General features: G+C 44.4%; 1 protein-coding gene across 4 annotated transcripts in view; it reads left to right on the top strand.

Annotated features, from left to right (window-relative positions):
- The window catches only part of LOC102965268 (BEN domain-containing protein 5), a 1,451,018-nt gene that overhangs the window by 1,338,880 nt on the left and 84,452 nt on the right, over positions 1 to 27,686 (top strand). For all 4 annotated transcript variants that reach the window (XM_042997075.1, XM_042997077.1, XM_042997073.1 and 1 more), the window contains exon 9: positions 7,733 to 7,844. In XM_042997075.1, coding sequence (XP_042853009.1) covers positions 7,733 to 7,844 — 112 coding nt within the window. The remainder of the gene's footprint in view (positions 1 to 7,732; positions 7,845 to 27,686) is intronic.

Below are 27,686 nucleotides of genomic sequence, written 5' to 3'. Positions count from 1 at the left end.
ATAGCCCAGGCCACATCCTTGTTGTGATAGTCTAAGAGGGAATGTGAGGGAAATGCTTTAAATATCCTAGTGGTGGTGATAGGGAGTGGGATATATTAGAATTATCCTTTGTGTTTGGGACAAAGGACGCTGCCCACTGTCCTCCATCTCCACCATAGTAGAGCCCACTCCACCTGCTAAGCATTTTGCAGGAGCTGTTGATGACAGATTGCCTGGCATTCCGACACTGGCCAATCAATACAGCTGGAAGGTGCCTCAGGCCAAGGGCAATTGAATCCCAACCTTTTAGTGACATTAAATAAAGCAATATTTATTTTGCTTTTGGTGCAAATATACTTAATCCAATCCAGCTCATTGGTAATGCTGGAAAACTGCTGCATTTGAGAGACAATTGCATGTGTGGTTCGTACACTCTGCCGGTCAGTGCCACCCTTCCAGGAGCATATAGCCCCACAGTGCTCAGATGAGATTGATCTGGAGCCACCAAGCTGTCTTATTCTCTATCCTTTAGAGATGAAAAGGAAATCATAAGGAGAGGAATTAAAATCATTGCTCTCATTCTAGCTGCCATTATGACAGCTAGGATGGGCATGATGCCCTTAACAAGATGGAGCTATTTATTTGCTATTTGAATAATATTCTCTGGAACTATGGGCAGAGGAGGAAGAGACCAATAAAGGAAGAGCAGATAGGAGTAGCTTGGGGTCTCTTTCATAGATCACACAGCCTTACCCATGGCTGGGGGACCTCAAAAAGTCACTGTAGACCATCATTGCATCCATAAGATCTTGGCTCAAATCCCAGATCTATATCCTAGTAGTTGTCAAATGATCTTCTAAAGGTCAAATCTCTCTTGGATTTTATTTGCTCACTTATAAAATGAGGATTAATAATACCTACCTTAATTGCTTATTGTGAAAGAATCTAGCTTGTAACAGATACTTAAATGCTTTTCAAAATATGTCTTTAATACCTAAACTTTGTTTGCACATCTTCAGGGTATTCATTCATACATTCGTTCATTCACTCATTCATTCAATAGATATAATGAACCTTCTCTGCACCTGGGTCTGTAGTAGATAAGTTGGAGTGGAGGTGGGCAAGATGACACAAACATAGTCCCTGCCTTCACTGGGCTCACAGTTTGGAAGAAGAAACAAAAGATAATAAAGAGTAAAAAAAAAAAAGTCAAGAGTATCTCCAACTCAAGAGAATAAAAGCATATATTATATGGTTACATATAAATTTGACTTCCACAAATTTGGATTTTCTTTTTTTTTTATTTTTTTAATTTTTGTTTATTTTTGAGAGAGAGAGAAACAGAGCATGAGCAGGGGAGGGGCAGAAAGAGAGGGAAACACAGAATCCGAAGCAGGCTCCAGGCTAAGAGCTGTCAGCACAGAGCCCTATGTGGGGCTCGAATTCATGAACCATGAGATCATGACCTGAGCCAAAATAGGACACCTAACTGACTGAGCCACCCAGGCATCCCTGGATTTTCTAGAATGATCCCAATGTCAAATATTGTGTCTCATCGGCACCATAAAGAGCCCCATTTATGTCAGGGCATGGGTCCTGACTTGGAGCTCATGCAGAAATTTTGTGTTAAAAATAAATAACAGAATTAGAAGAGCACCAAGAAGACAGAGACCCAGGATTTCACACTCAGCGACTCTAATTTGGCAATCATACTGTAAGAGCTCGACATCTGGAGGTCACCTTGTTCATTCCTCTGTCTTTAGGCAGATGGTTTGGGTCCTGAAACCACTGAAGAGAAAGAGCTGCATCAGCCCTGCCCTCCTGGTGCTTATAGCCTAGTTAAGGACAGAAGCATAATACATTAGTTGCCTGTTAGAAATATGTATAATTTCCAACCATTCTCACTTCGCTGACTGTACATGTCACACCCTCTGCCTGGAATGCTCTCTCAGGACTTGATTTTTGGCAAATTCCCATCCCTTCTTCAAAGTTCAGAGCAAGTTAAGAACTCCTAGAGGCAAAGATTGGGTCCCATGTAAATCTCGAATGTTGAAAAATGCATGCAGTTAATGTTAAGATATTGGCAATCCTTGACTATTTGGTGTTTCTTTTAAAAACTGTATCAATCCTTTTCCTAGAATATTTTGTTTTCTTTGTATTTTAACTTTATCAGTAATGTGTGTTTCCTTCAAGTCCCTAACTTTGGAGATAAAGCCCAATTATTGATGCTTTAAAATCATATAATAAGATTTATAGCAGCATTATTTACAATAGCCAAGATATAGAAACAGCCCACGTGTCCATCGATTGATGGATGGATAAAAAGATGTGTATACATACACAATGGAATATTATTAATCCGTAAAAAAGAATAAAACCTTGCCATTTGCAATGACATGGATGGAGCTAGAGATTATAATGCTAAGCAAAATAAGTCAATCAGAGCAAGACAAATATCATATGATTTCACTTATATGTAAAACTTAAGAAACAGAACAATGAGCAAAAGAAGAGAGAGAGAGAGAGAGAGAGAGAAACCAAGAAACAGACTCTTAACTATACAGAGTAAATGGGTGGTTACTAGAGGGGATGGGGGTGGGGGGATGGATTAAATAGGTGATGGGGATTAAGGAGTGCACTTATTGTGACGAGCATAGGATGATGTATGGAAATGTTGGATCACTATATTGTATCTCTGAAAGTAATGTAATACTATATTTTAACTAATTGGAATTAAAATAAAAACTTAAAAAGTAAAAAAAAAAAACAACAAAAAACAACCACAACAAAAAAATGTATAATGAGACAGCTGGACGAGACCTCCCTGAATGAAATACAACCTCCTTGTTTTACAAAGAAGAGCATGGAGCCAGGGGAGGGGAAGTGACTTTCTCAAGTTGATATAGACATAAAGGGCAAGACCTGTCCTCCTGGCCCCCAGCCAGGTGGGGCTCCTGCATCTTCACTAAAGTGTTTTCTTTAGTAAATACCCACCTGCTGATAGACTATTGCCATGAGAAGTGTTCTTTAAAAATCAGCTCAAAAAGTACCCAGCACAGGTCCTACTCACTGAGGAGTTTGACAAGTGCTTTAAATTCTACAGAGCTCTAGGATTCTTTGAGGATTGAGGTGCCTTGAGTCACCAGCCACACTTTATTTTCATCAGCAGGCTGGATGAAGGTGTTGACCTTTGAGGATCTTTGCCTCTAACTCTTTCTCTTAAGTTTTGAATCTCACTCTTTTGAATGAAAGAGGCTTCCTGGAAGCAGCATGGCCAAATGGGAAAACCAACTTGGGCTAATTCACCCTGATTCTAGTCTGGGCCTTGTGGAATACCAGTTAAGTGACCTTGAATGAATAGCTTACCTTCTCTGGACTTCAGTGCTCCCACTTAAAAAATGGAATCCAGCTGTGTGCCTGGATGGTTGTAAGAACTATATCATAGGAGATTGGGAAATTCTTGAGAAAGCATGAAATGCTCATTCAACAACTACTTCTTCAATGTCTACGATAATCCAGACTCTTTCTCAGGCCTAAGAATACAAACATAAATAAGACATCATCCTCAATTAATTACTATATCTTTTGCTGTAGCCAATCTGATGGAGGTAGGAGGGGGAGCAATGGATGCCATGGGAACAAAGGAAAACTACCTATCCCACATTTGCAGAGAGTAAGTCAGCAAGCCTTCCTGGAGGAGGTGACATTTAGGTTCAGACAATTTCAACAATACCACAGTCCCCACCACTGCCACTGTCATCACTGGCTACAATTTATTTAATATTCAGTCTGTTCTGAGGATTCTGCTGGACCATTATTAGTTCATGTTCACAATTCAGGAAGTCAAGGTTGTTTTCCTCATTACACATATGATAAAACAGAAGCAAAAGAGGCTTCGAAAAAAGAAATGTTAAAAAGATCACATAGCTAGTAAGGAGTACAACCAAAGCTTAAACCCAACTGTGACTTCCAAATCTTCTGGTCTTCACAACACTGCCTTACAGGTCTGTGTGACTCTCAGAGGCAAGGCTGAGACTAGTGGAGGAAGTCACTGGGAGACAAATTTCAGCTAAAGAGAAGAAAGACTTTTCTAGCAGAGCTGTCCCAGAATGAGATAAGCTACCTGGGGAGGTGGTGAGTACCAGGTCATAGAAATATGGAGCAAGCTGGTGACTTGGCTAAAACATTGCTTAGGGCATTCTTATTTGGAGGCAGAGGAGAGGTAAGTAAGCTAACCTTCCCAAAGAACAGTCATTTGTGATTAAGTCCTATTAACAACAATGTTCCATTCCAAGTTTTGAGATGCTCAGTGGAAGCTGGAAGAACTCTGGGAGCATAACACCCAGACCAATGGTTCCATCTTCTTGGTGACCAGCCACTGGGAAGTGAACAATATAGGGGCCTGCTGGAGTTTTCTATAAATTAGGCTACAGAGTTATATGGTTAAGGATGCTTTCCATTAAAGAAACAAGGACTAATTCCAGCCACTTAAGCAAAAAGGGAATTTATAGGAAAGATCACATTTAGAAAACAAACAATTAATAGACTGGCTTTGGAAGGCAGAAAATTGGCTCTTGGCAGAAGTAATCTACTTCTGTACCATGGTGGCACTGCTGTACACCTGACTTCCAGCCTGCATCACCTAGTCCAAGTTTAAATCCTGGGGGAAGTGGCTGTTGCCCGAGTCTGGTTTCCTGTTGCTGCCCTGGCTGGCAAATCACAAAGAGAGAACATGTGGCTCATCTGGTCTTCTGTGGGAGGAAAAAAGGCACCACCATAGTCTCATCATCTGTAATGTTGGAGGAGCATACTCTTCCCAACCCTGTCCCATCTAATCATAGGGTTAGATGCTGGGCATTCCCCCAAAGAAAATGGGCAAATGCCTACTACATTAGGAACATGGACATGCACTCTGATCTGCCTGATTCCCAGACTGGAAGAAAAGATATGGGATATCCCTGACCACTGCTGTCTACTGCCCATTCCAGGCCCCTGTACACTGCAAACTTATTAGTCTATGTCACTCCTATAGGATGTAGCACAAAATAATAACAGAGACACCTGGGTGGCTCAGTCAGTTGAGCGTCTGACTTTGGTTCTGGTCATGATCTCGTGGTTCTGTTTCGGATTCTGTACATCCCTCCTTCTGCCCCTCTCCTGGTCATGCCCTGTCTGTCTGTCTGTCTGTCTCTCTCTCTCTCTCTCTCTCTCAAAAATAAACATTAAAAAATAATAAAAATAAAAATAAAACAATAATAAAATGTTCAACAAAACAACAACATAACATTTTAAAGTTGTTATTATATGTCAGAACCCATGCTAAATTAAGTTCAATACATGTGTTTATCTCATTTAATCCTCACAATATTGTCCTGAATTATAAGTGGACATAAGCCTGAAGCATATCTTCTTTCTCCTGTTAGCCTATGTTCTTAAAGGCCAGGAATGAAGTCTGCTTGTGAACCAGTCCTGACGTCACCTCCTTTCTCTCAAGCACTTTGTTTGTAACCTCTCTGGGTTTCAGTTTCCACATCTGCAAAATGGGAATAGTAATAGCACCACCCTCATAACATTAACTTCAATTACACATTTTGTATTTGGTAAAGTACTTAGTTCTTGAGACCAGAGTAATGTCAGCAAATGTTCTCTTGATTGTGTTTGCTTCATTGGGTGATGCTGTTGTAACCTAGATGTAGGGCTATCTCTGTTCTTACTCTGCAAGCAGTAAAAAGCCAGCATCAGCACCAGGTTGATCTCAACACAGCAATACAAAATAATAATAATAATAATAATAATAATAATAATAATAATAATAAAAAAACTCTTTGCAGGAATTCAAAGCCCTTCACATTTCACCGCCACCTCCCTTTATAGCCTTACCGTCACCACCTCCCCACTACATACTCTATGACTTAGCCAAACCAAACTGTCCACTATTCCCCCAGTATCCTGGGTGGATTCACCGTTCCTTTCTTTGCTTCTATATTTCCTTTCGCCCCCAACACCTGGAAAAATTCTATTCATCCAGCAAGGCTCAACTCAAATGACTTCTCCTCAATGATGCCTTTCCCCATGTGACTCATGAAACATTAGCTATTCTCCTACAGGGTTCCGACAATGCTTATTTTAAGTGACAAGGGGAAATTTTTATTTACCACCCCCCATTCTTATCCCAACCATCTTGAAGGAGAGGTAGATTCCGAGTACAATCCTTTATTTTTCTGAGTAGGGTGATAGATGGGGGATAGAAATTTAATAAATTGAGAGGGGGTTAAACTATATTGCTTAAGGAAAGAGAGGAGCTTGGAGGATAAGATGGGGGTGTAAAATAGTGAATCAGAGGGATAGAGGAGAAAAAGGAGGACAATTGAGGCCCAGAAGACAAAGAGAATGATACCCATCAGTTTTGAATCTGGTTAAAAATCTGCAAAGAGCAGACTTTTATCCTGTAGGTGATGAAGACCTATAGATGAATCTTGATTAGGAAGGCAAGCCAATCAGATCTGTGTGGGAGACAGTCTGGGGATTATAATAGGATGGCCTGGAGAGAAGGAAAGTGGCAATTAGAATTGTGAGCAAGCACAGAGTTTCAGGAACTTGTACCTCAGCCTGGGCTGGGCTGGAGAGTACCTAGAGTGTGTGAAGGCCTGGTGGATGGTGGCATGGGGACAGAGACCTGGAGGTGACATCTCTTCCCAAGTCTAAGCAGGGCTTTGAGTAGATCTGAAGTGAGAAAAGGAGGAAGAGGGAAGAGAAGAGAACCAGAAGCCATGATTGCACTTGTCCTAGTGAGGTTCTTTAATGTGCTCAAGGGAGAGTATGGAGAAGCTGGTCAGGATAGCCTCCACTGAGCTGGTGACATTTGAACACAGATTTGAAATAAGTAAGAATGAGTCATTAAGATATCTGGAGGGAGAGTATTTGGGCAGAGGAACAGCCTATACAAAAGCCCTGAGACAAGATGCACCTGGTGTGTTGAAGGAACAGTGAGGACTCCAGCATCTGGCACAGAGAAAGCAAGAGGGATGGTGGTAGGAGCTGAAGTCAGAGAGGTTGGCAGAGAAGGACCACATGGGGACTTGTAGCTTGTGGGGGGCTTTACTCTGCATCTAATAGGGACCATTTGAGGAAAGAGACATAATTTTACTTATGTTTTAGAGGATCACCCTGGATGTTGTGTGGAAAATGGGGGTGTAAGGGGAAGATAAGGTGAGAGGTGGGCTGGGAGGATGTCAGGATGGAAATAAGACCAGGTAAGAGATTATTACAATACTTGGGACCTTGGTCCAAGCTCAAGGTAATATCAGTGGAGGTGATAAAAAGGAGTTGATTCTTAATACATTTTGAAGGTAGAGACAATGGGTTACCTATGGGTAGGAGACAGAGAGGAATAATAGGGACACCAGTGACTTCAGCCTGAACATTTCTTTCTACTGCTCTGTGTAACAAATGTACATATATCTGCGGTCTCAGAGAGTGGATACTGAAGTCAGACTCATCGACAGAAATATCTGAACTTCTCTGTGACTCAGCTTCTTCTTATGTAAAGTGGGAATTATAACAGTAGTGGCTTCATAGGGTTGTCGAAAGCATTGAATGAATTAATACATGTAAAATGTTTAGAACTGTCTCTGGCAAAAAATAAAGGCTAGATAAGTGACATAATGATTGTTCCTACTCCTAACTGTATTTTGGTAAGTGAGAAGCTTGGTTTGTCCTGTTCATACTGACTCTGACTTTGGGTATTGCCCAGGTGCTCTCTAATGGGGTTTGACCTGAACCGTCACTGGCTGGATCCCTCTCCGTGGGCTCACCCTACCCTACATGGAGTGAAACAGCTCATCATCCAGATGTACAATGACCCAGTGAGTAACCAAACCCATTCAGCACCTGCTGGTTTTATGCCTTAATCTGGGAAAGGGCAGTTGTACTGGGGATATCTACTAGGAGCTACAAATTAGGAGTGCAGGGTCAAACCAGGGTGGGTATTAGGCCTCCTGGTCTCATCTCTAAATGAGTAGCTTCCCCTCCCTTCACAAATACTGGGTTCAGTTGGGTTCAGGAGGTCTCATGGGATAAAGGAAATATATTGAAGCAGATTCACATTTGTCAAGGCTCTTTGGCTACAAGCAAAAGAAATACAACTTGAAATATGCAAAATAGAGAATTTATTACAAGAGTCCCAGAATACTGTAGACTGGCCCTCCTCCCCTGTAGGACACAGGTGTCAAGTGTCACATCTAGTGACTCCCATCACTGGAGAGTGATTCGTTCTCATTTTCTAGTTCCAGTTCCAAAAGGACCATGACTGGCCTAGTTGTGAGGACATGCTACCACTGGGCAAGTCAACTGTGGCCCCAGAGGCAAGCATATGTAAGACAGGACAGCCTCACTGGAACCACATGGTTGGACTTAGGGGCTATGGTGGTGGTGGTGGTGGTGGTGGTAGTGAACTTGTTCCCAGAGAAGAGGGCCTGCTATTCCAGAAAGAAGGAGAACAATGGGTGTCCATATTGAGTTTTCTCATAGGGGTAAGACTTTTAAGAAATAGGAGAAGACATTGGGGTTTCATAGGTTAGAGAAAGGAGGACGACCATAGTCATTCTATCTCTGAAGAGCTATCAGAGAGGACAGGACAGACATCTTCTGGGTGAAGGCCAAAGGTAGAGGTAAGACCTGTAGAGAAATAGAACTTTTTAACATTTAGAGCTGCCTGAGCCAGAGTGGGTGTAGGAGCTGTGAACTTTGCCTTACTAAAAGTGTTCACCTTGAAGCTAAATGACACTGTCAAAATGGCGTATAGAGGAGATTCAGTTGGAAGACGCTGTAGTGAGATGGCATCTGAATCTCTTCTAACTTTGATGACTGTGATTTCATGATCCCTTGATTTCCATAGCCCCTAAATTTTTTTCTGATCTGGCTGGTTATAGATATTCAATAACTATTGGTTGAATTGAATTGGATTAACTATGGCAAATTGTGTTATGCCAACTGTAATGTGGTTTATAGATAGAAAACAGTTATTCACTGAGGGGACTATGAAGAATGGCTTTAAAAAAAAAGACATGGGACAGTGATAAGGTAGGAGCCATTGAACAAAATGGTATTTTAGATGAATCCCTGAGGAGAGAGGTGGGGGGGCGGGGCATGGAGGAAGAACCAAAGCGAAGGGGGTTAGGTTTGCTAAAGAGAAGAGGCTTCAGCCTGCCATTGCTATCATCAATTGGAAGTAATTGGTTTGCTCACAAACAACTGGACACTCGTCCATGCTATAGAGCATAAATCAGGCAAGAATGAGTGACAGAGATATGTAGACACTTTCTGTGCCATGAATAGGTTGCTCATCAGCTGGCTGGAACTTAATAAACACACGGGGAGGCTGAGCTCGTTGCATAAGCTGTGTTGTTCCTGACAGTCCACTCCTTTAAGTCCTAAGCAAGAACAGGGAGCACTAACCTGGGAGTCAAGGATCCCAGCTCCCTCCACCTCTTCTCTTTTCCCCACCCCTCTCTCCCTGCCCAGGCTTTTACTCCAGTCTTGCCTTCCTTATTTCTACAAATATTTATCAAGTAGTTTCTACATACTAGGCATTGAGGCTTTTTCTAGTAGTGAACAAAACCCTAACCCTGGCAATCTGCAGGGAAATAGACATTAAGTAAGTAAATACTGGTAAATACAGATTTACAAATTGTGTGTGGAATTACGGGGGGAGAAAAAAGCACCGAGAATGTAACCTGTGGGTAGGATGGTTATAAGTTTTGGCTTGCCTGGGGCAGTTCCCACTTATACCTGTTGTCCTAGAGTATGAACAGGGCCCCCTTTCGCTCTTAGACGTGTCCCAGTTTGGATGATAAATTATACCGTCTCTCTACTTAAAAGCTATGTAAAAGCACTTAGCAGAGTACCTCGTGTGTAGTAGATCCTCAACAAACATTATTTGGATTGGATTAAAAGTCACATTTGACTTTAAGGGACATTGTGTCCAATTGCAGACACTGCAGTACCCAAAAGCATCTGCCCTAATAGCTTTAAATGCTTTCTACTCCTGACCTTCACTGTTGCGCACATCATCATAATCACTCAACCCAAAGCTGTGTGAACTGCCAGGACAGCTTCTGGCCTTGTTTCTAAATGCTCACAGCCTCACTCCTTCATCCCAGTGGCCTTCTGCTTGACAGAATCAGCAAGCAGGGGATCAGCAGACCCTCACTGGTGGGCAGGGACTATGTCTGTGAGCATCGTCGTTCCTCACCGAACCCCTTCAGGTTCTAGCTGGATGCTGGGAATAATCAGAGCTGCTGTCCACCCCTAAGGAGTTCACAGCCTGGTAGAGACAGGTATTTACAGGCAGTTCTTCCAGGTGCATTTGTAGAGGGAGGCACAGGGGCTGTGGGAGCCCATGGAAGGAACCCAACCCAGGAGACCACACCTGAGCTGATGCGTGAAAGATTCCCAGGGCAGGGAAAGCTTTCCAGGAAAAGGAGACATCTGTGCATCTGCCTTGAGAGGGAGGCATCCTCAGGAGATTTCCAAGTCATTCAGTGTGGCTAGTACTAGGAGCAGACAGAAGGGCAGAGAGGGTTATGATACAGGGTGCAATTTGGACTTTTAAGCAGGGAAATGATAGGATCAGGTTTGCATTTCAGAAAGACCCCTCTGGTGTCTATAAGGGGGCCATTTTGGAGGGTCAGGGGGCCAGGATAGAGGCTGGAGACCAGTAGAGCTTACTGCTATAGGCTTGGAGAGGCATTATGGAGGGAGACGAGGGCAGCTTAGTGCCTGGCTGATTGGATGGGAAGGGGTCTTGCATGATGCCCATCGTTTGGCCTGGACAGTGGAGTGGATGTGGTACCCTTCCTGAGATGGGAACTCAGGAGGGGCAGCGAGACTGGGCACAAACTTTAGACATGTTGACTTTGAAGTTGAGCAAAAGTAGTATGTCCAACCTACACTGTGAGTCTCAGGCACGAGCTCTTCTGTGTCCCCACCTGACAACAGGAGCCTGGTGTCCTGTGTTGATGATGGCATTTACTTCAAAGGCTGCTTTCCTAGCCCTTTGCTCACTAAGCCCTTTCCCCCGCCCTATGGGTCTTGGAAACTAAGTGATGATCTTGACCATGGAGTGTTTCACCCAGAGGACTGTACTGGATCTCAGACATAAAGTGTTTTATGCCCCACTCCTGGGACAGCTCCCTGTGGACAGCCTGGCCTTTGTTTACCAGTTGTGATGAACTGTCCCCTAGTCAGAGTCTGGCTGATTCATCTCAGAGTCGCCAGTGCCCAGCAGGGACCCAGCTCTGAGCAGGCACTCAGTGTAAATGCTGAGCAAATGATGAAGTAAACCAGAGCCTCTGTGAGTTGGTTTTAATATGATTTCCCTGATGAAAAGAAGCAACTGGGCCGTATTACCTCTCCCCAGTCTCACCTCCCACTCAGAGTGTCCCGGATGCTGCCACCACCATCCATGTGTCCTTTTTTCCTGAAGACTCTGGTGTATGGACATAAAGCCTCTCCTAGGTTTCCCTGCAACCTGCTGAGATTGTCCTAAACTCTCAGGGACAAAACCCGAGATGGTATTACCTGCTCTGGTTCCCACGACACAGGCTTCTGGTCACCTTCACTAATATGCTCCATTCGTAGCCTCAGTGCCCACCCCATTCTACCCACCATTGAACTTAGCTTTCTCTGGCAACCCAGAGCCCCCTCAGATCCCTGGGTTTCAGTCTTCCCACCGTCCAAACATGTCTTACTCGGGAGCTGCTCTTCGACATTTCATCACCTTCAGTGGTGAAGACCAGGGGAGCCAGTTCCATCTCTGCTCTATATCCAGGTTTCTCCTTTCCATTCTGAAGTTAGGTCTGAGTACTCTACCTCTTCCCCAGGTAATTAGCCCCAGAAATGACATCACCTTTCAGGTGAGAGCTCAGCCCTCCCCATGGAAATTTGGCTTTATCCTGGCACACGCACCATCAGCCACACAACCAGAGCCACTTGCACACAAGAGCACACACAGGGCCCTCCTCTCTCACCTATGTCCAGTTACAATCTTAAAAAGTTAAGCCCATTTACGAATGAGCTTCCTAGGACCACCCATCTATAAGTCTCCTAATGCCTAACGATCTGAGAGGCACACCCAGAGAAGTGTTCGGCAAAGATAAACAAAAAAGCAGGTGTTGCTTTAAAATGCTCAGTTAATTGAATGAAGTGCACATTTCTCAATGCATGGGCAAACCCTCTGTAACCTCTGGGGTCATAGAGATTAATGGGACAGGATCTCAGGTCAGGAAGAACTCATAATCTGATGGGAAGTCCAGACTCTTAAGAACAGTTTTAATCCAAGGCAGCCAGGAAGGTGTGCTATGGTAGAGAAAATGCAATGCTTTGGCAATATGGGGTTGGGAGAGATTCATCCAATATGTGTGGTGTCTGAAGGATAGTTTTCTCAAGGATTTTGGACTGGGCCTCTAGCAATGGCGGCTGTAGTTTAGGGGTGAGGGAGGTTACAGGGAAAGGGGAGAGGGCATTCCAGGGAAAGCTCTCACAGAAGTGAGAGAGGCCTCAGCTGCTGAGCTGGTATGCAGGATTTATGACAGGCAGCGCAAGAGGGCAGTGTGAGAGGCAGATGGGAAGAAGCTCATGGGTGAGTGAACATGGAGCAAAGGAATTTGGCTTCTTCCTATGGCCCCATGCTCTCTTCTCATTAAAATCAAAGTCTTAGGCCCTCTTTTGCATTGGTTTTTGATTGAATTAAAAAAAATCAAAGCTATGGAACAAAACACCACTTGTTAGGAATATTCCAAGCACACACCCTCTCTCAATCTTAAGAATCAGTGTAGTCAATGGAGAGCCATCAAAAACATTTGAGCAAGGGAGACAGAGATCAATGAATAGTATTTCCATCCACTCAGTCCCCCAATTTAAAAACTTAAGTCATTCTAAAATTTAAATCCAACTGGATCTCTCCCTGCCTGATTAAGACTTTTCAATGACTCCCTATTACTTGTGGAATAAAGGCCAACGTTCCAGGAGTGCTATTCAAAGACATGCCTCATGCATATCCAGCACGTAACAGAGAACATGGCACCAGAGAGAATATTATGTTGAATGACATATGCTTTAGAAACTTACGAAAGCTGCAGTGTGGAGAGTGGATCAAAGGAGATGAGACGAAACGAAAGGAGAGAGTCCCGTTCAGTGCTTATTCCAGTAGTGCAGGTGAAGGACAATGAGATCTGAACTGGAGAGTGGTGAGCACAGCTGCTAAGAAGACTCCCTAAGGACTGACAGTGGGAGGTGAGTGGGTCCCCTCCTGCCCTTTCTTTTGCCCCCCGAGTCCCCCAAGAACCCAAGGGTCGCTTTTGCGAGGGGCTTCTATGCTCCAGGGGCGGGGGGCAGGGGGTGGTGGTGGGGATTCCTCCTTTTTCCTGGAGGAGAAAGGCCTGTGTTGCTATAACAACTTGGCTGTAGCTCTTAGACAGATCTGTTTCCTTAAATCATTTAAGGAAAATTAGCTGCCATAACAACATGGAGCAGTTTTTAAAATAGAGCAACACAGGGCCGGGTTGTTTTTTTTTTTTTTTTTTTCCTTGCTTGCCTCCTGTAGTCCTCAAGATAAGCTGCTCTCTTTCTGTCAAATAAATAAATAAGTTATAACACATCTGCATGACAAACAGAGCAGCCGGTGGCATGGTCATCTAACACACACAGAACCAGCTCTCATTCATACTGCACGGAAAACACACACACACACACACTCACACAGTCACACAATGTGGAGATGTGCAGAAAATGCCTACATTCACATACCGAAAACAAAGTATATGCATAAAAGCACCATGGACACGGTGCATACAAGACAGACACATAGATAGGTGTCAAGTTATACATGATCACACATGGAACATACACACAAACACACAGCTAGGCAGTCTCCCCACCCAGTCAAAATGGCAGGAAGTGGCCCTTGAGGTCTGCTCTTCGCATGGGCAGAGGTTTCACCGGGTCGCTAGACCAGAAGGCCCTGAGACGGTAGCTCCTCACTAGAAACCAGGGGGTGCCTGTGTGCTCATACCTGACAGCCTGGGAGAGGAGTCTTGCTACTGGAAAGGGTAAACCCACCTTGGCAAGCAGGGGGGTAGAAGGTTGGGGGCACTCCATCCCCACGCACATACACACTTAGGGGCAAACCAGGAGAGGAGGCCACAGCCATGGCCTTGGGCTGGGAAAATACTCCCCCTGTGGCAGGGTGCTTATCACCCCCTAGGAGGAGGCTGTACCACATCCCTAGGGCATTTGCAGACTGTCTCCCTGAGGCCTCAGGAGCTCTGGACTGTAGGTTCCCAAGCTTTTGTTGCATCCACATGTCTCTGGCTATATTACCCCAAAGATCCCCTGCAGGGAGCAGCTAAAGCCTGTGAAGAGAGACTGAGAATACTAGCCACCCCCCACCAGAGTGGCAGAACCACTAATTTGCTTGGTGCTCTTAGGCAACTCTCTTCCCTTCTCTGGGCCTTTCACTCCCCACACCCGCTCCCACCCCACCTCACCCTACCCCAGTGTATACACTGTAGGTGTTGAAGGATAGACTCCCCAGGGCCCATCTGGCTCCAACAGTCTGTGTCTCTGTATCATCTTGGAGTTGTCTGTTGGTTGTGAAGGCTCCCCTGATGGGTGAGATTTCCATGACAAGGCACAAAAGTCTGGCTGCTGCCAGAGAAGGACAGCCTGGAGTGAATGCCTCGGAAGGTGCTTAGCACATGGCAGATGTTCTGTAAGCATTTGTTTCCTGAGCCTCAGTGTGTCCATCAGGTAGAAGGGAAGAATAAGCCCTGGCCTATTTACCCACAGGATGGAGAGATCCGATGTATGTGAATGTAAAGCGTTTTATCAAGGTGAAGAAGGACTATTGCCCTGGGTAGGGTGAAGAGAAATGCCCTGTTGAAGTGTCCAGACTATAGCCAGCTGCCAGAAGTTTCACAAGGGATAGACTAGATGCACTCACCACAGCCATAGATCACACACGCCAGTCTACTCAGCTATCTTTCCACACCTACCAACATGGCCCAGGAAAACAGTAAATAGCCACCAGGGGAAAGGTTCAATGTGGAAGTAAAGAATGAAGGTAAATATAATACTGTACAGGGGGCTCTGAGAACATAGGGGACTCTGGGTTCATGAAATTTTTATAGTTTTTTCCTACAATAGTTTGAGACGGTTTTGAAACTTTAAGAAATTTTAAGGGAAAATCATTATTTTTCTAAAGGGCAACTTCTCCCATCTGTGATAAAAGGCATGGTTTTTCTGTCTCTCTAGATCATAACTTTGACTCTGGCAGCAAGCAGGGTAGAGAGGGATCTCTCACTTCAGAGTAATATTCCTGTCAGGGTGGTTGTTTCCTTCAATTTCTCTAACATCTTTTCATCCTGAAAGACTCTGGATACTTCTCATCAAGTAACTAGGTACATACTGTTTCAATGGCATGGAGATCAGCAAAGCTTCCAGAAGTTTCCCTTTAAGCCAGCTCAACTAAACTCTTGTATCTCATTTTCCTTATTTGTAAACTGGGATTAGCAATGCCCATCCCATGGGATTTCTCTCAGGGTAAGATAATATGTATATAAATCGCCGTCAATGGTAGGTATATGAGAAATGGAGCCACTAGTATTTTTATGCATTTGGCCATTACAGCACTTACCTCACTGTTCCCACTGTCCCCAGCTCCCATACCCCACCACAGACTGTGATTCCATTGAGGTCTTAGACTTCACCTTAGCCATTTGTGATCCCTGATACCCAGGGCACAGGCCTTCCATGAATGTGTGTTGGGTGAGAGAGAGAGGAAAGACAGGCAGGGAAGAAGCAATCTGCTCAGCAAGACCTAGAATTAACATCTGAACAGGGTTCTGAAGAATGGATGGGAATTTGCTGAGTCAAGAGCAGGAAGAGTATTTCAAGTCAAGAGACACACTAAGTCACTCTCCAAATCCTACTTAATCCTCAGAACCCACCTCCAGGCCCACTTTCTCTAAGATTTCCCTGAACCCTTTGGCCCACAAAGGTTTTTGTTGCTTTGTTCTTCTATCATCAGACTTTGCTTCTTTCATCTAGTAGTTTATTCCATAAACACACAGGGGGTGTATTCTGTAGGCTTGGTGCCATAGTAGCATCTCCTCTGACCTGCTCTGGATTCCAGTTTCTCAGCTAAATTGCAAACCCTTTCAGAGCCAAGGATCTGCCTTTACCTCCTTGCTCCCCTGGGCAGGGCTGGCCACTCACTGGTAGCTCAGTGAGAACCTCTTCAGCACTGATTAAAATGCAGTCTCTCTAGAGGGTGGTTGTTAGGATTTCTATATGCATCCCACAGCGCTGGGTACACCCCTGGTTAAGCACACATCCTGCTGTGTTCTTGCGGTGGTTTTCCTGCCTCCTTTAGACTGAGCTTCTCAAGGACAGAAACTCTGTCTTTTTCAGCTTATACCTCAGTTACCTGGCAGGGACTCACCCTTACTTAGTAGGCCCTTGATGAACGTTTGGGGAAATCTTGTTAGCCACCTCATCTGACACAGTGTTTCCCAGAACGATAGCACGAAAGCATCCCAGGGAAATCCATGGCACCCTCGACTTTCAAACCCCTACACTTCTCTATCACTGTATTGCATTTCTGTTGACTCACCTTCTTTCCTTCATTTTTTGCCCCTGCTGATCCCTTGTCACTAAGAGCTCCCATGTATGGAATTTTGTTCTCAAGCTCACAAATTCAGAAATTCTAGAATGTTAGAATCTAGTCATGTAGGATCTGCTACCAATATCTGTTTAACTTACCCTGATTTCTAAATTAGACCAAGCTTGCTTCTCCATTTTCCCTATCCCATGATCACCCAATTATCCAGCCACAATGAGCTGAAAAGGAGTCTCTGTGGACAGTCCCAGAATAATCTCTTTTCACTTACCCTTCTCGTCTGGTATACCTCCATGTTATCTCTTCCAGGAGTTCCCAGTAACCTATCCCATCCATTTCTCACCCCCCAGCAAACTCCTCCCCTTAGGGCCCCTGGTTTGAGGAGGTTAGGATCAGCATACAGCCTGTTACCACCTTAGACTCTCAGCCTGACCATCCTATTACCACGTACAAGTCACATTTAAGATGTTTTGTGTTCGATGTGTGAGGAACTTCTCAGAGCGTTATTTTTGGCTGTTGCTGTTGGGAGGCTCTCGAGCCCAGGAAGAATTCATGCTGGTACATCAAATAGCATATTGCATTTCAGAAATTGGCCTTAGCCATGGGAAATCAAGTAAGCCAGATGCCTAATTAGTCCATTATTTACCGTGGTGGAGAGAGCTGAATTCTGATGAAAGGAACCAGACTAATCACTGCTTCCAGCAAGAGGTGAACTGTTTAACCTTTCATCAAGAAATTGCCCCTATCCTCCAGAAGTTCTGATGCCCACCTTCCAAGCCCTGTCCTGGTCCCAGGTGTCTGGCTGTGAGACGTCTTATCAGCCAGGACACAGCCTGACCTTCTGGCCAATGAGGCTTCGTGCTATCCCACTCAGCAAGCCATTCCAGGTTCATATTCTTGTTCTCACTCCAAGACTAGTAAAGTATATAGATAAAAGAGTAACTTCCCTGCAATCTTCAAAAGAAAAAGGTTGTTCATTTATCCATTCAAAAAACATTTTCAGAGCCCAGTCACCGTATACTGGAAGACAAAGACAAACAGGAAACAGTCACTTCCCTCAAGGAACCGATGATCCAGAATAGAGAGTGGTTTTCAAACTGTTTTCAGAAAAACTGCAAAAGGTCTGGGGCTCCCATGGGTAGCTCCTCTCCATTTTCACCTGCGCGGTAGAATTTTGTGATTAAGGGCTCAGGTTCAGGTCTGGGGTTTAAATCTCATTTCAACATTCTATAGCTTTGCTATCTTGGGCACGTCCCTTACCTTTGCAAGCAGCTGCTTCCTCCTTTGTAAGAGGTTGTTGTGAGGGTTAACAGAAGTGATTCCTGTGACTTGCTGAAGGCACTTTGCCAGGGATAGATATTCTCAACAGATGTTAACCTTTATCAGTTTATGACAAACGTGTTTGAATAAAGGATTCCATGGCCAGAGAAAGTTCACAAACCCCTGGTCTAGGACTTCTGCCTCAGGCTGAGGACCGCAGGCCAGGGTATTGAGCACTATGACAGGCGAGGGGCCTGGGTGCCACGTGGGAGAAACAAGTCATCGCCACTGGGCTTGGGGTCAGGCCAGGCTTTCTGGGGAAGGTGACCTCCGAGGTGAGTTTTGAAGATAGACGAGGAGCTGTTTAGACAGACTGGGGAAGTGTTACAGGCGGAGGGAACAGCGTGTGTGAGCATACACCTATCAGGTGACTATACTCAGAATTCTAAAGAGTTTGGTGAGCTGGACTGGGGGAGCATATGGAGAAGAAGTGGGAGGTGAGGAGAGGGGGTAGGCAGAGGCCAGTCATAAAGCCCAGGAAGCTTGGGCTTTATCCTGAAATCCAGGGAGCTCCCTATTAGGGAGTAGAAAGGATGTGGAATTCAAAAGGGAGAGGAAAAAAAAAATATTACTCTGACTTTCTGGGGTTTTAAATACATTGTTCTGTTTGTAGCCTTGAGCCAGCAATTGTAGTACTACAAACCTAGACTAAAATAATTTGAAGTGTGAATAATGATTTATGCAACAAAAAAAAAAGTCCACCAAATCATTATTTATAAATAGTGAAAAACCAAGAAAAAAATCCAAATGCCTAACAGTGGGAAACTGATTAAGTGAATCACGATACATTCGTATAATGGATGTTTATGAAGAGTGTACAATATTATAAAAATGCTTATGCTATAATTTTAAATGAAAAGAATCAGAAGACAAAATTACATGTGTATTATGTGTTAAGACATATAACAACTAGGTTTAACACACACACAAAGGAATGGATGTAAAGTAGATGTTAACAGTGGCATTTCTGGGTACTAAGGTTGTTTCCTTCCTCTCTGCTTTTGTATATTTCCCAGCAATTTTCCACAAGTATATTTTAACTTTAAAACTGGAAAAAAAATGTATGGAATGAGGAGGGAGGCTGGCCCCCCAGATATGAGGAGGGACCTCATTTTATAAAATAAAATAAAATAACCCTCAGAGGCAGCTACTTGGTGCTGGGCCAGTCCCTAGGATTAGAGCCTGAGGAAGCCAGCCCAGCCCACATTAGAGAAGGAAACTGGGGTCAGTTGATACCTATCTATGCATCTGTCTTCTGACTAGCCATCCTTTTGTCTGTCTTTCCACACAACCATCCATCCATTGTACCTCTACTACCCTTTGCTCACAACTCCTATCCCATAGGCACCCACGTCCAGGCTTCTAACATCCTAGGAAGTCTGCCAACTCTTGGCCCTCTTGGTAAGTGTAACAGGGACCTCACCACCCCAGAGCAAACCTCAGATTGTGCCCTTTCTTCCTACTTTGTTCTCATTCTGCTAAGTACCTTGGCCTTTAAGCACCACCCTGTAAGCAGGAAGGACAGGGGGCAGACCCTTTACTCTCCTAGGGACTTAGAGCAAGGACTGAGCAGTTAGCTGGACCAGCCTCCAGCTCCTGCACTTCCTACCATCTCACCTCTCTCAGACTCTGTGGCCCGATCTGTGAAATGGGGTAATAGTCTTTCCTCATAGAAGAATTATAAGGTTAGAAAATGACACTACACGTAGTGCGGTATTTTCTAAGGCTGGTAAATTATAAGCACCCGATAAATGTTAGCGTTTATTCTTATTATAAACTCAAATCTAGTAGTATACGGTAACTGATATTTCAATGTTAATTTCACAATTTCGATGTTAATTTCAGAACATGATCACCATCTGTAAACTGTAGTATTTAAAAAATAGCTATAGCTCTGGTTATTAAAAGAGCATTGCAAGTAGGTCTTAAAAGAGAGCAAGCCCTCACTTTTCTCTGGGCTTCTCTGACCACCCCCCAACTCCCTCCCATCTGTGAGTCTTTTCTTCAGCTTGAGCTAATACCTTTAATTGCATGACAGTAAGCTCAGTTCCAGGGGTGAGAGCCTTTCTCTCTCAGGGCTTCCTGTATTGGTCCGTTCTAATCCATTCTGGGTGAACTTTACAGTTTAACCTTCGGAAGGCAAGAAGGCAAGATTTCTGTCACTTCTAGGGTTTGGGTATGTGCGCATGTCTGTGTATAATCCCTAAGGGATGACAACAGCAAGGATGGTTCCAAAATGAATACCGGAAACGTAACCCTCAGGAACCCTCCGGGGCAATTCCAGACCCTGAGTGTGGCCTGGAGCTGGTTTCGGGGGCTGAGGCTCAGGACCTGGGCTTGCTGGAAGGTGGAGTTTGGACCCTGATTGGCAGCCAAGTCTACTTGACGAAATGGCCTCTCTCTGGCTGTGTCTACAGGACCTGTCGAGGCTAAAGCTTTTCTTTAAACTCCTGGCACGACCAGCACACACACTCAGCAGTCAGAAAAGTTGACTTACTCAGGCTCCCATTCACAAATGGATACTTTCTTTCTGCTGGAGTTTAGCTCCAGGCTGTAACCTTGAAAAATCCTCTACCTGCCAAGGCATGTTCTTTAATAGACATCTTTGCCATGTGACTGGATTTTCTGGAGTGGATGGGACAAATGAAGACAGCTTCTCAGGACCTTGGGGTGGGGGTGGGAGTAGGAAAGAGGGAAGGCACTGTTATTTATTGAGCAGGTGTTAAGTGCTTAGTCATTGTCTCATGTAACCCATAGAACAACCATATGAAATGGGCATCATTATCCCTGTTTCTCAGGTGAGGAAACTGAGGCTCAAAGTGAATGACACCTTCCACAACTCCCCACCCCAACCATAATCTCCCCTGTTGCACACATTTATCACTCCACAGCACACTGATTGGTTTATGTGCTTGTTTTCTCTACTCAGCTGTGAACTCCTTGAAGGATAAAACTGTATCTCTCACCTCTGCGGTCTCTTGCCCAAGGCACAGTACCTAACACATTAGTAAAATGTCAGTCGCAAGAAGGAACAAATGAAAAGCGGTCAGAACCTGCAAGGTCATGGCAACTGGTAGTAGCAGTTGGAAACAGAAGATCTGCAGGAGCCCAGGGCCGACTTCTGTAGTGCCTCGGGTGAGCTGCTCCCCAGGGGAAGAGCAGCCTGCAGGAGGCTCAACATTTCCCAGGGGGTCTCCTCTTTCATTTTTAAAACACATGTAAATGGTGAACCTAGAAGAGACGCATTCTATTGATTTACTTTTTTCTTGAATATGATGACACCTTTTAGTAGCAAATGTTCAGAATCGTCCCCATTGTCTTGATTCTGTTGATGTTGTAAATGGAATTCCAGATTTAGTCCATTACTTTGGATACCCTGCCCCTCCCTGAGGAGCACTTAGTTTGAGAAGTCCAAAATGAACTCCATGGGTTGAACATGACAGGTGAATTAGGAGTCGGGGTCTTATTAAAAAAATAAATAAATAAAACAATTTTTTAATGTTCATTTATTTTTAAGAAAGAGAGACACACAGAGAGACAGAGTGTGAGCAGGGGAGGGGCAGAGAGAAGGACACACAGAATCTAAAGCGGGCTCCAGGCTCTGAGCTGTCAACACAGAGCCCGATGTAGGACTCAAACTCACAGACCGGAAGACCATGACCTGAGCCAAAGTCGGATGCTTAACCGGCTGAGCCACCCAGGTGCCCCAGAAGTTGAGGTCTTAAAGGGGGCTGGCTGATACCAATGCAGTCAAGAGGTTTGCACCTCAGGATGTCTCCTCTTTATCCACAGGGTGTGGGCACCACCTGAGGATGTCCACATTCCTAACCTCTGATTTGGCCACTTTTGACCTTGAATTAGTAACTTAATTCCAGCCTTCTGGGGCCTCAGAGCTTACTTTGCCCTTTGTGGAGCCACAGAAACTCAAGCTGCAAAAACCAAAGAGGTGCTCCAAACTAATCTTCCATAGGAAGAGAATATATAGAGAGAACACATAAGCCCAGGGCAGGAAACTGGCTTGCCCAAGGTTGCACAGTGAGAGTACTGTGGAGCTGGGACTCACACTCAGGTCCTCGTGACTTGTGTCAGATTGGAGCACATGGACTGTAGGCTAGGGATGAATCACTAGCACATGGGTCTTGTTATAATTATTTTCACTGATTTGTCACAGAAATGTATAGTTTTCAGAGCACAGTCACATACAAGCATTCATTTGATGGTGGCTGCAGTGTCGTGAGGTAGAGATGATGTGTTTTGTTTTGCAAATGGGGAAACTAAGGCCTACAATTATTAAGTAATTTTCTGAAGAGACAGAGTCAGGGTTTAATTTTCATTCTTCCGAGTCCAGATGGCCCTCAGTCCAGCCCAGGGCCAAGCACACAAATATCAAAGGAAGAAGAGAGCAGGAGGAACAGGAAAAAAGGTTATGGCTCTTTTCTTCCTTTCAAAACACCCACATTCAGTGTCCTCTCACAGACCTCCAAGGTTTCCCCAAAAGCCTCTGAAGGAGGGTAGAGCATGAGTGGGTGAAGGAGGGAGCTCAGGGTCCAAGCAATGGGCAGGGCCAACTCAAGGCTAAAAAGTTGCCTTGCAGAAGTAGCAGGCTCAAGGCCAGAACAGGTCAAATCCTGAGGAACAAAGGGCCAGCCAGTGGGTTGGATGGCTACGGGCAGAGAAAGGGCAGAGAGACTTTCTGTGGGCATCGGTAGGAGAGATGACAGTTAAGACAAGAAATATCACATGGGCAAAGGCACATAGGAAGAAGAGAATAGCAGGAAGGAGGTGGGTCTGGCTGATGTAGGATGTCCCTTTGGGGAAGGAATGGATTTTTTAAAAAGTCATCAGATTCTAAAGGGCCTCAGAACACCAGGCTGAGATATTTGAGTTTTATCATTTGGGCCAAAGGGAACTATTGGAGGTCTGTGGGCAGGGAAAGTGTGGAAAGACAAGCATTAACTCTGATTATGCAATCAGGACCAGCGTTTAGACCTCAAAACGGTGACCCCTTTAATCTGACAGTCTGCTTTGGTATAATTTGTTAAAAATGACAAAATGTCTCATTTTCCTGCAGTTCATCTTGACCTTTCTTAATATTAGAAAGTTAATTTCAGAAGGGAAATAAATGTATTAGTGTTGTCACAGTCATAAAAAGATGAATTCTGTGCTGTCAAGCTACTCTCTGAATGAATCCATCATGCTGTAAAATGGTTACCTTCCAAAACCCAACATCTTTTCAGCTCCCTCCCTCTTTTCCTCCTTCCCTTCCTCCTTCTTTCTTTCCTCCCTTCTCTCTTCTATTCCTCACTCCTTCCATCTGCTACCATATCCACGATGATGTGCTCTGGGGAGACAGAGATAAAAGACATGGTCCCTGCTCTAAGACAAGACACACTCTAGTGTGGAAGTCAGAGAAGGAAACCAGCCATTGTATGTGTCTAAATGCCATGAAAGGAAAGAGCTGAGAGCCAAGGGGGCAAACAGAAGGGGCTATCCATTCTGCAGAGGGAACTCTTTTTAAATTAGGAAACCATGCCCATTAGTAGGACTTGGGTTGACTCTGTGATTAGGAGAAAAGACAGTAGGTAGGATCCTGAAACCTTGGATTCTGGCTGCATCTCTGAAATAGCACAGTTACTAGCTAGTGATCGCCTCGATTGTAGTAAGTATTCCACATACATTATTTCACCTAACCTTCACATCCTTATCAAGAGCCTCGTATTGTTCCCACTTGCTCGAAAGAGGAAAAGGAGGCTCAGAGAGATGAAATAATTTGGCCCACCTGGGTTGTAAATCTTGCACATTGAGTTGACTCCAAAATTGGAGTGGCCTGCAACATACTGTGCTTCATCTCTGGCTAGCTAGAGAGAGTTCTTTCTTTTTTTATTATATTACATGGTCTACTGTTATTAACTTTACTATACCAATTATACTTATTTCTTGGGTAACCTTGGAAAGCCCAGTTCTTTTCTCTGTCTGGATCTTAGGTCCCTGTTAGTTCAATGAAGAGGTTGGACCAACCCTGACCTCCTCTGGCTATAAGGAAACTCTTGCAATCTGAAGGCATGGTGTAAGTCAGTGCTTCCCAAACCTAATGTGCGGGAAACATCTGGGTATTCTTATTCAAACTCTTAAAATTCAAATTCTGTTCTGAAGGTCTGGAGTGGGATCTGAGAATTTACATTTCTAATAAACTGCCAGGTGATGCTGATGTTACTAGTTCAAGGACTCTGCTTTGAGTAGCAAGGGCATGACCTATGGTAGGACCAAACTTTTGGGCCCAGGGTGGACCCACTGAGGTTGTGGGGTTAGGGTTCCTGAAAGAAAAGCAAGCAATAAAAGCAGTCTAACCCAGATCTGGTCAGCAAATGGAGTTCTGCATTCATTTTGCTACCTAGGATTTTCACTGTCTTGGGTTTAAAACCAGTGATTCTCCTGAGAGAGTAAAAGGAAGAAAATTGAACTTTTAAAATCTTGAAAACATTTTATCTGTCGTAACCACATCTGTTTTAGTTCAAGGTGCAGTCTGATGTTTTCCCCATAGCTCAGATTTCCATGTCAGAGGAGTGTAGCAACAGAGCTCCTCTGGGGAGGTGACAATCTCCTTCCCTCCCCACACCTTGGTTTGTGTGGGGTTGCAGCTTCTTTACCAAGATGCATCAGCACACTTACAACTTCCTAAGGTATAATTTCCCAAAACCCTTCAGGGACCCTCATTACCTTCTGGGTTAAGAGCCTCCAGCTTGACATTCAAAGGTTTAGACTCCTTCCTTTATGTTCCTTTGCATGAAACTTCTACTCTTATTCTAACTGCCTGTTCCTCCTTTACTAAAGGACACTTGACTCACCCACATTCACAGGCCACCCTTGTCACGTCCATACCCACCCCTGCACCCTCACCCCACACACTCCTCTCTGAGTGATTACCTTCCCTCTCTCTTCCCAGCTCTCAGGATTCTACGTAGCTTTCAGCTTTGTCTTTGCACCACCACTCCCAGGAAGACCTCTGCCATTGTCCCAGATATAAATGAGTGCTTATGTGGGCCCACAAGCTTTTTTATATACTTCAATTCCGAGAAAAACCACATGAAGGAAGAGTCACCCCCATTTTATATATGAGCAAAAAGAGATATGGGGATTCCAACCCAGATCTGTTGCATTCCAAAGTCCTTTGCCCTCCCCCAGCATGTTATTTATGTCTCCTACTGTATCATCATACCCTCCTTTGGTTTAGAGCTACTTTTCCTCATGGTGACAGGAAAGAGGGTGAGGTAGGCAGAATGGCCCGGACGACTGCTAGATGTAAGTGGGGGGAAGGATGCTAGGGGAACGCAAGTTAGGGGACCAGACGCACATTTGCGCACCTCTTTTCCATGGAAGAGCAAGCACTAGAGCCCTTCAGTGTATGCAAAACACTTTCCCTGGGTTATCTCACTTGAGTCTCAAGATTACCTTCTTTGGGCTATGTTTTGATGGATTCCTATGATTATTCTCAATACTACTGGGTCCCATTCAAGCCAGTTGAGACTGATGAGTTAGAGGCAATCAAATCCTAGCATGTCAGAGCCAGAAGGAAAATGAGAGATCCTCATTCAAATCTCTTCGTTTTACAAATGAGAAAATTAATGCCAGAAGGAAAGTGACCTCCTCAAGGTCACATAGCAATTTGGTGGCATAGATTGATTTTTGGCATTTACTGCATCTTTTTCCTGTAGCATCTTCTATTTCAGAACTAGGTGCCTATGGGTGAATACATATTGTAGTTAGTGCCATTGGTTCTTCATGGGGCAGAAGTCTGAGAAAGAAACTGCCACGTCTGATTCATCTTTGTCTCTCTGCTAAAAGGTGGACTTCCACCGCCATTTTCTTTTCATCAGAAGGTGCTGGTTTTTCCTCCCGTACCATATACTTTTCAACTCTTTCTCTAATTATTTTGAATCCATTGAGTGCTTAAAATGCTCACAAACACAGCCCTTACCTGCATGGTCTGAATTCATAATCATTGCACCATTAGAGGCAACTTCAACCATGAGAAGAACAGACTTCTACTAGAAACTGTGCTCTTTGCATCAGCTTTGCTGTGGTAACGACCCCAAGAGCTTGGGAGGTTATCACGGCAAGCATTTATTCCATGCCCGTGCTACACGAGGGCTGTGAGGGAGTCAGCCGCAGCTCTGCCGGACTGTGCATGCCCCCATCCTTGCTTTTCATCCAGGGCCCAGGCTGAGTATTTCCCCATCTGGGATGGGCCATTTTCATGGCAGAGGGCAGAAATACAATCCCGCTCAAGGCTTCCACACAGGAGTGGCAAATGTCATGGCTGTTCATATTCCATTGGCCAAAGCATATCCCAAGGCCAAGGCCAAAGTCAGTGAGGTGGGGATATATGTAGACTCCTCTTGGATTCTTAGGCAAATAAATGACAGCAGGAGATCCCTTGTTACAGCAAGAGAGAGAGTCAAGAACAAGGACTGAAATTACCTTGTTGCCCAATCAAAATATAGCACTTGCCCTTTTTGGTGCCCCAATTTCTTATCTTTAAAATGAGGATGTTGGCTTAGGGAAGCAAAGAATGTAATAGAAAGAATCAGATATATCTGGGTTCAAGTTCCAGTTATACCACAGACTAGCTGTGTGATCTTAGGTAAGTTATTTAACCTCTCTCCATGTCTTCATGTGTTTCTACAAAAATTCAAGTCTGGTGTTAAAAAAAGCCAGAATGGCCTCAACCTCTTAATATTTCTCATAATCTCTTCTTTTTTTAACCTTAGATTTATCTTTTAGAAAATAATGTTTCATGTGAGGGAACAGTTTTTTAGTTCTGTTAAATTTAAGAAAAATGAATTCAGTACCTCTTTAAATAGAAATATTTATAGTATATTCTGTTTTTATAAAAGCTTTTTAATTTAGGCATCTATTTGGCCAGCAGCTATATATTGTTTTGTCTGTGCATATGGGAAGCTATTAATAACCGTTGTTTCTGGGTTGTGGGATTTCAAGTGATTTAACTTTCACCTTTGACCAGCAACTGTGTTCAGATCTCGGCTCTGAGCTTCTGCAGGGAATGACACCCCTGCCTTTCCTCACCTTCATCTATATAACTCAGTGGATCCCATGCTGTCCTTGTAGACCCCACTTCTCCAGGGAGCCTTTCGTGCCCCAGCCATCCCCAGGCGGCTTTCCCCTGTGCTCTCCGCCCTTGTGCAAGCTGTCAACAGCCTTGACCACCCTGCAGTGGAGTTGCCTGATGTTTGCCTCTCTCTTGCCTGAGAGTGCACCTTCCTGCTGCAGGAACTGGGGCTTCTTTATCTGTTTATTCCAGCACTCAGCTCAGGTCTGCCGCACAAAAGTGCTCTGTGAGCATTTGTTGAATGAATTAATGAATGTGGTTCTGTTGGTTCTGTTCCGTCCAAGCAAGCGGCCGATTCCCACAAAGAGCAGCCTTGCAGCAGCTAGGCAGCCAACCCTCAGACCCCCTGACAGGGCATGGAGCCTGGGCTGTCTCCACACTGTGTTTGCTGGTTTCAGTCCCCCGCAGCTCCCACTGCCTCCCGCTTCTCTCTGCCTCCCTGGGGCTAAGAGAGCTCCCTGTTTCTGAGCCTAGCTGTTTATTTTTCTTTTCCCCATTGTGGAATGTTGCAGCACTTAAACTTTAAAAATAAGGGGATTGATTTTTATCTTGAGTTTGTGTTTGCTTCTTTCTGAGTAGAGA

The sequence above is a fragment of the Panthera tigris genome, chromosome C1 (assembly GCF_018350195.1).
Source record: "Panthera tigris isolate Pti1 chromosome C1, P.tigris_Pti1_mat1.1, whole genome shotgun sequence".
NCBI lineage: Eukaryota > Metazoa > Chordata > Mammalia > Carnivora > Felidae > Panthera > Panthera tigris.
This window is presented reverse-complemented; position numbering and strand designations above follow the sequence as displayed.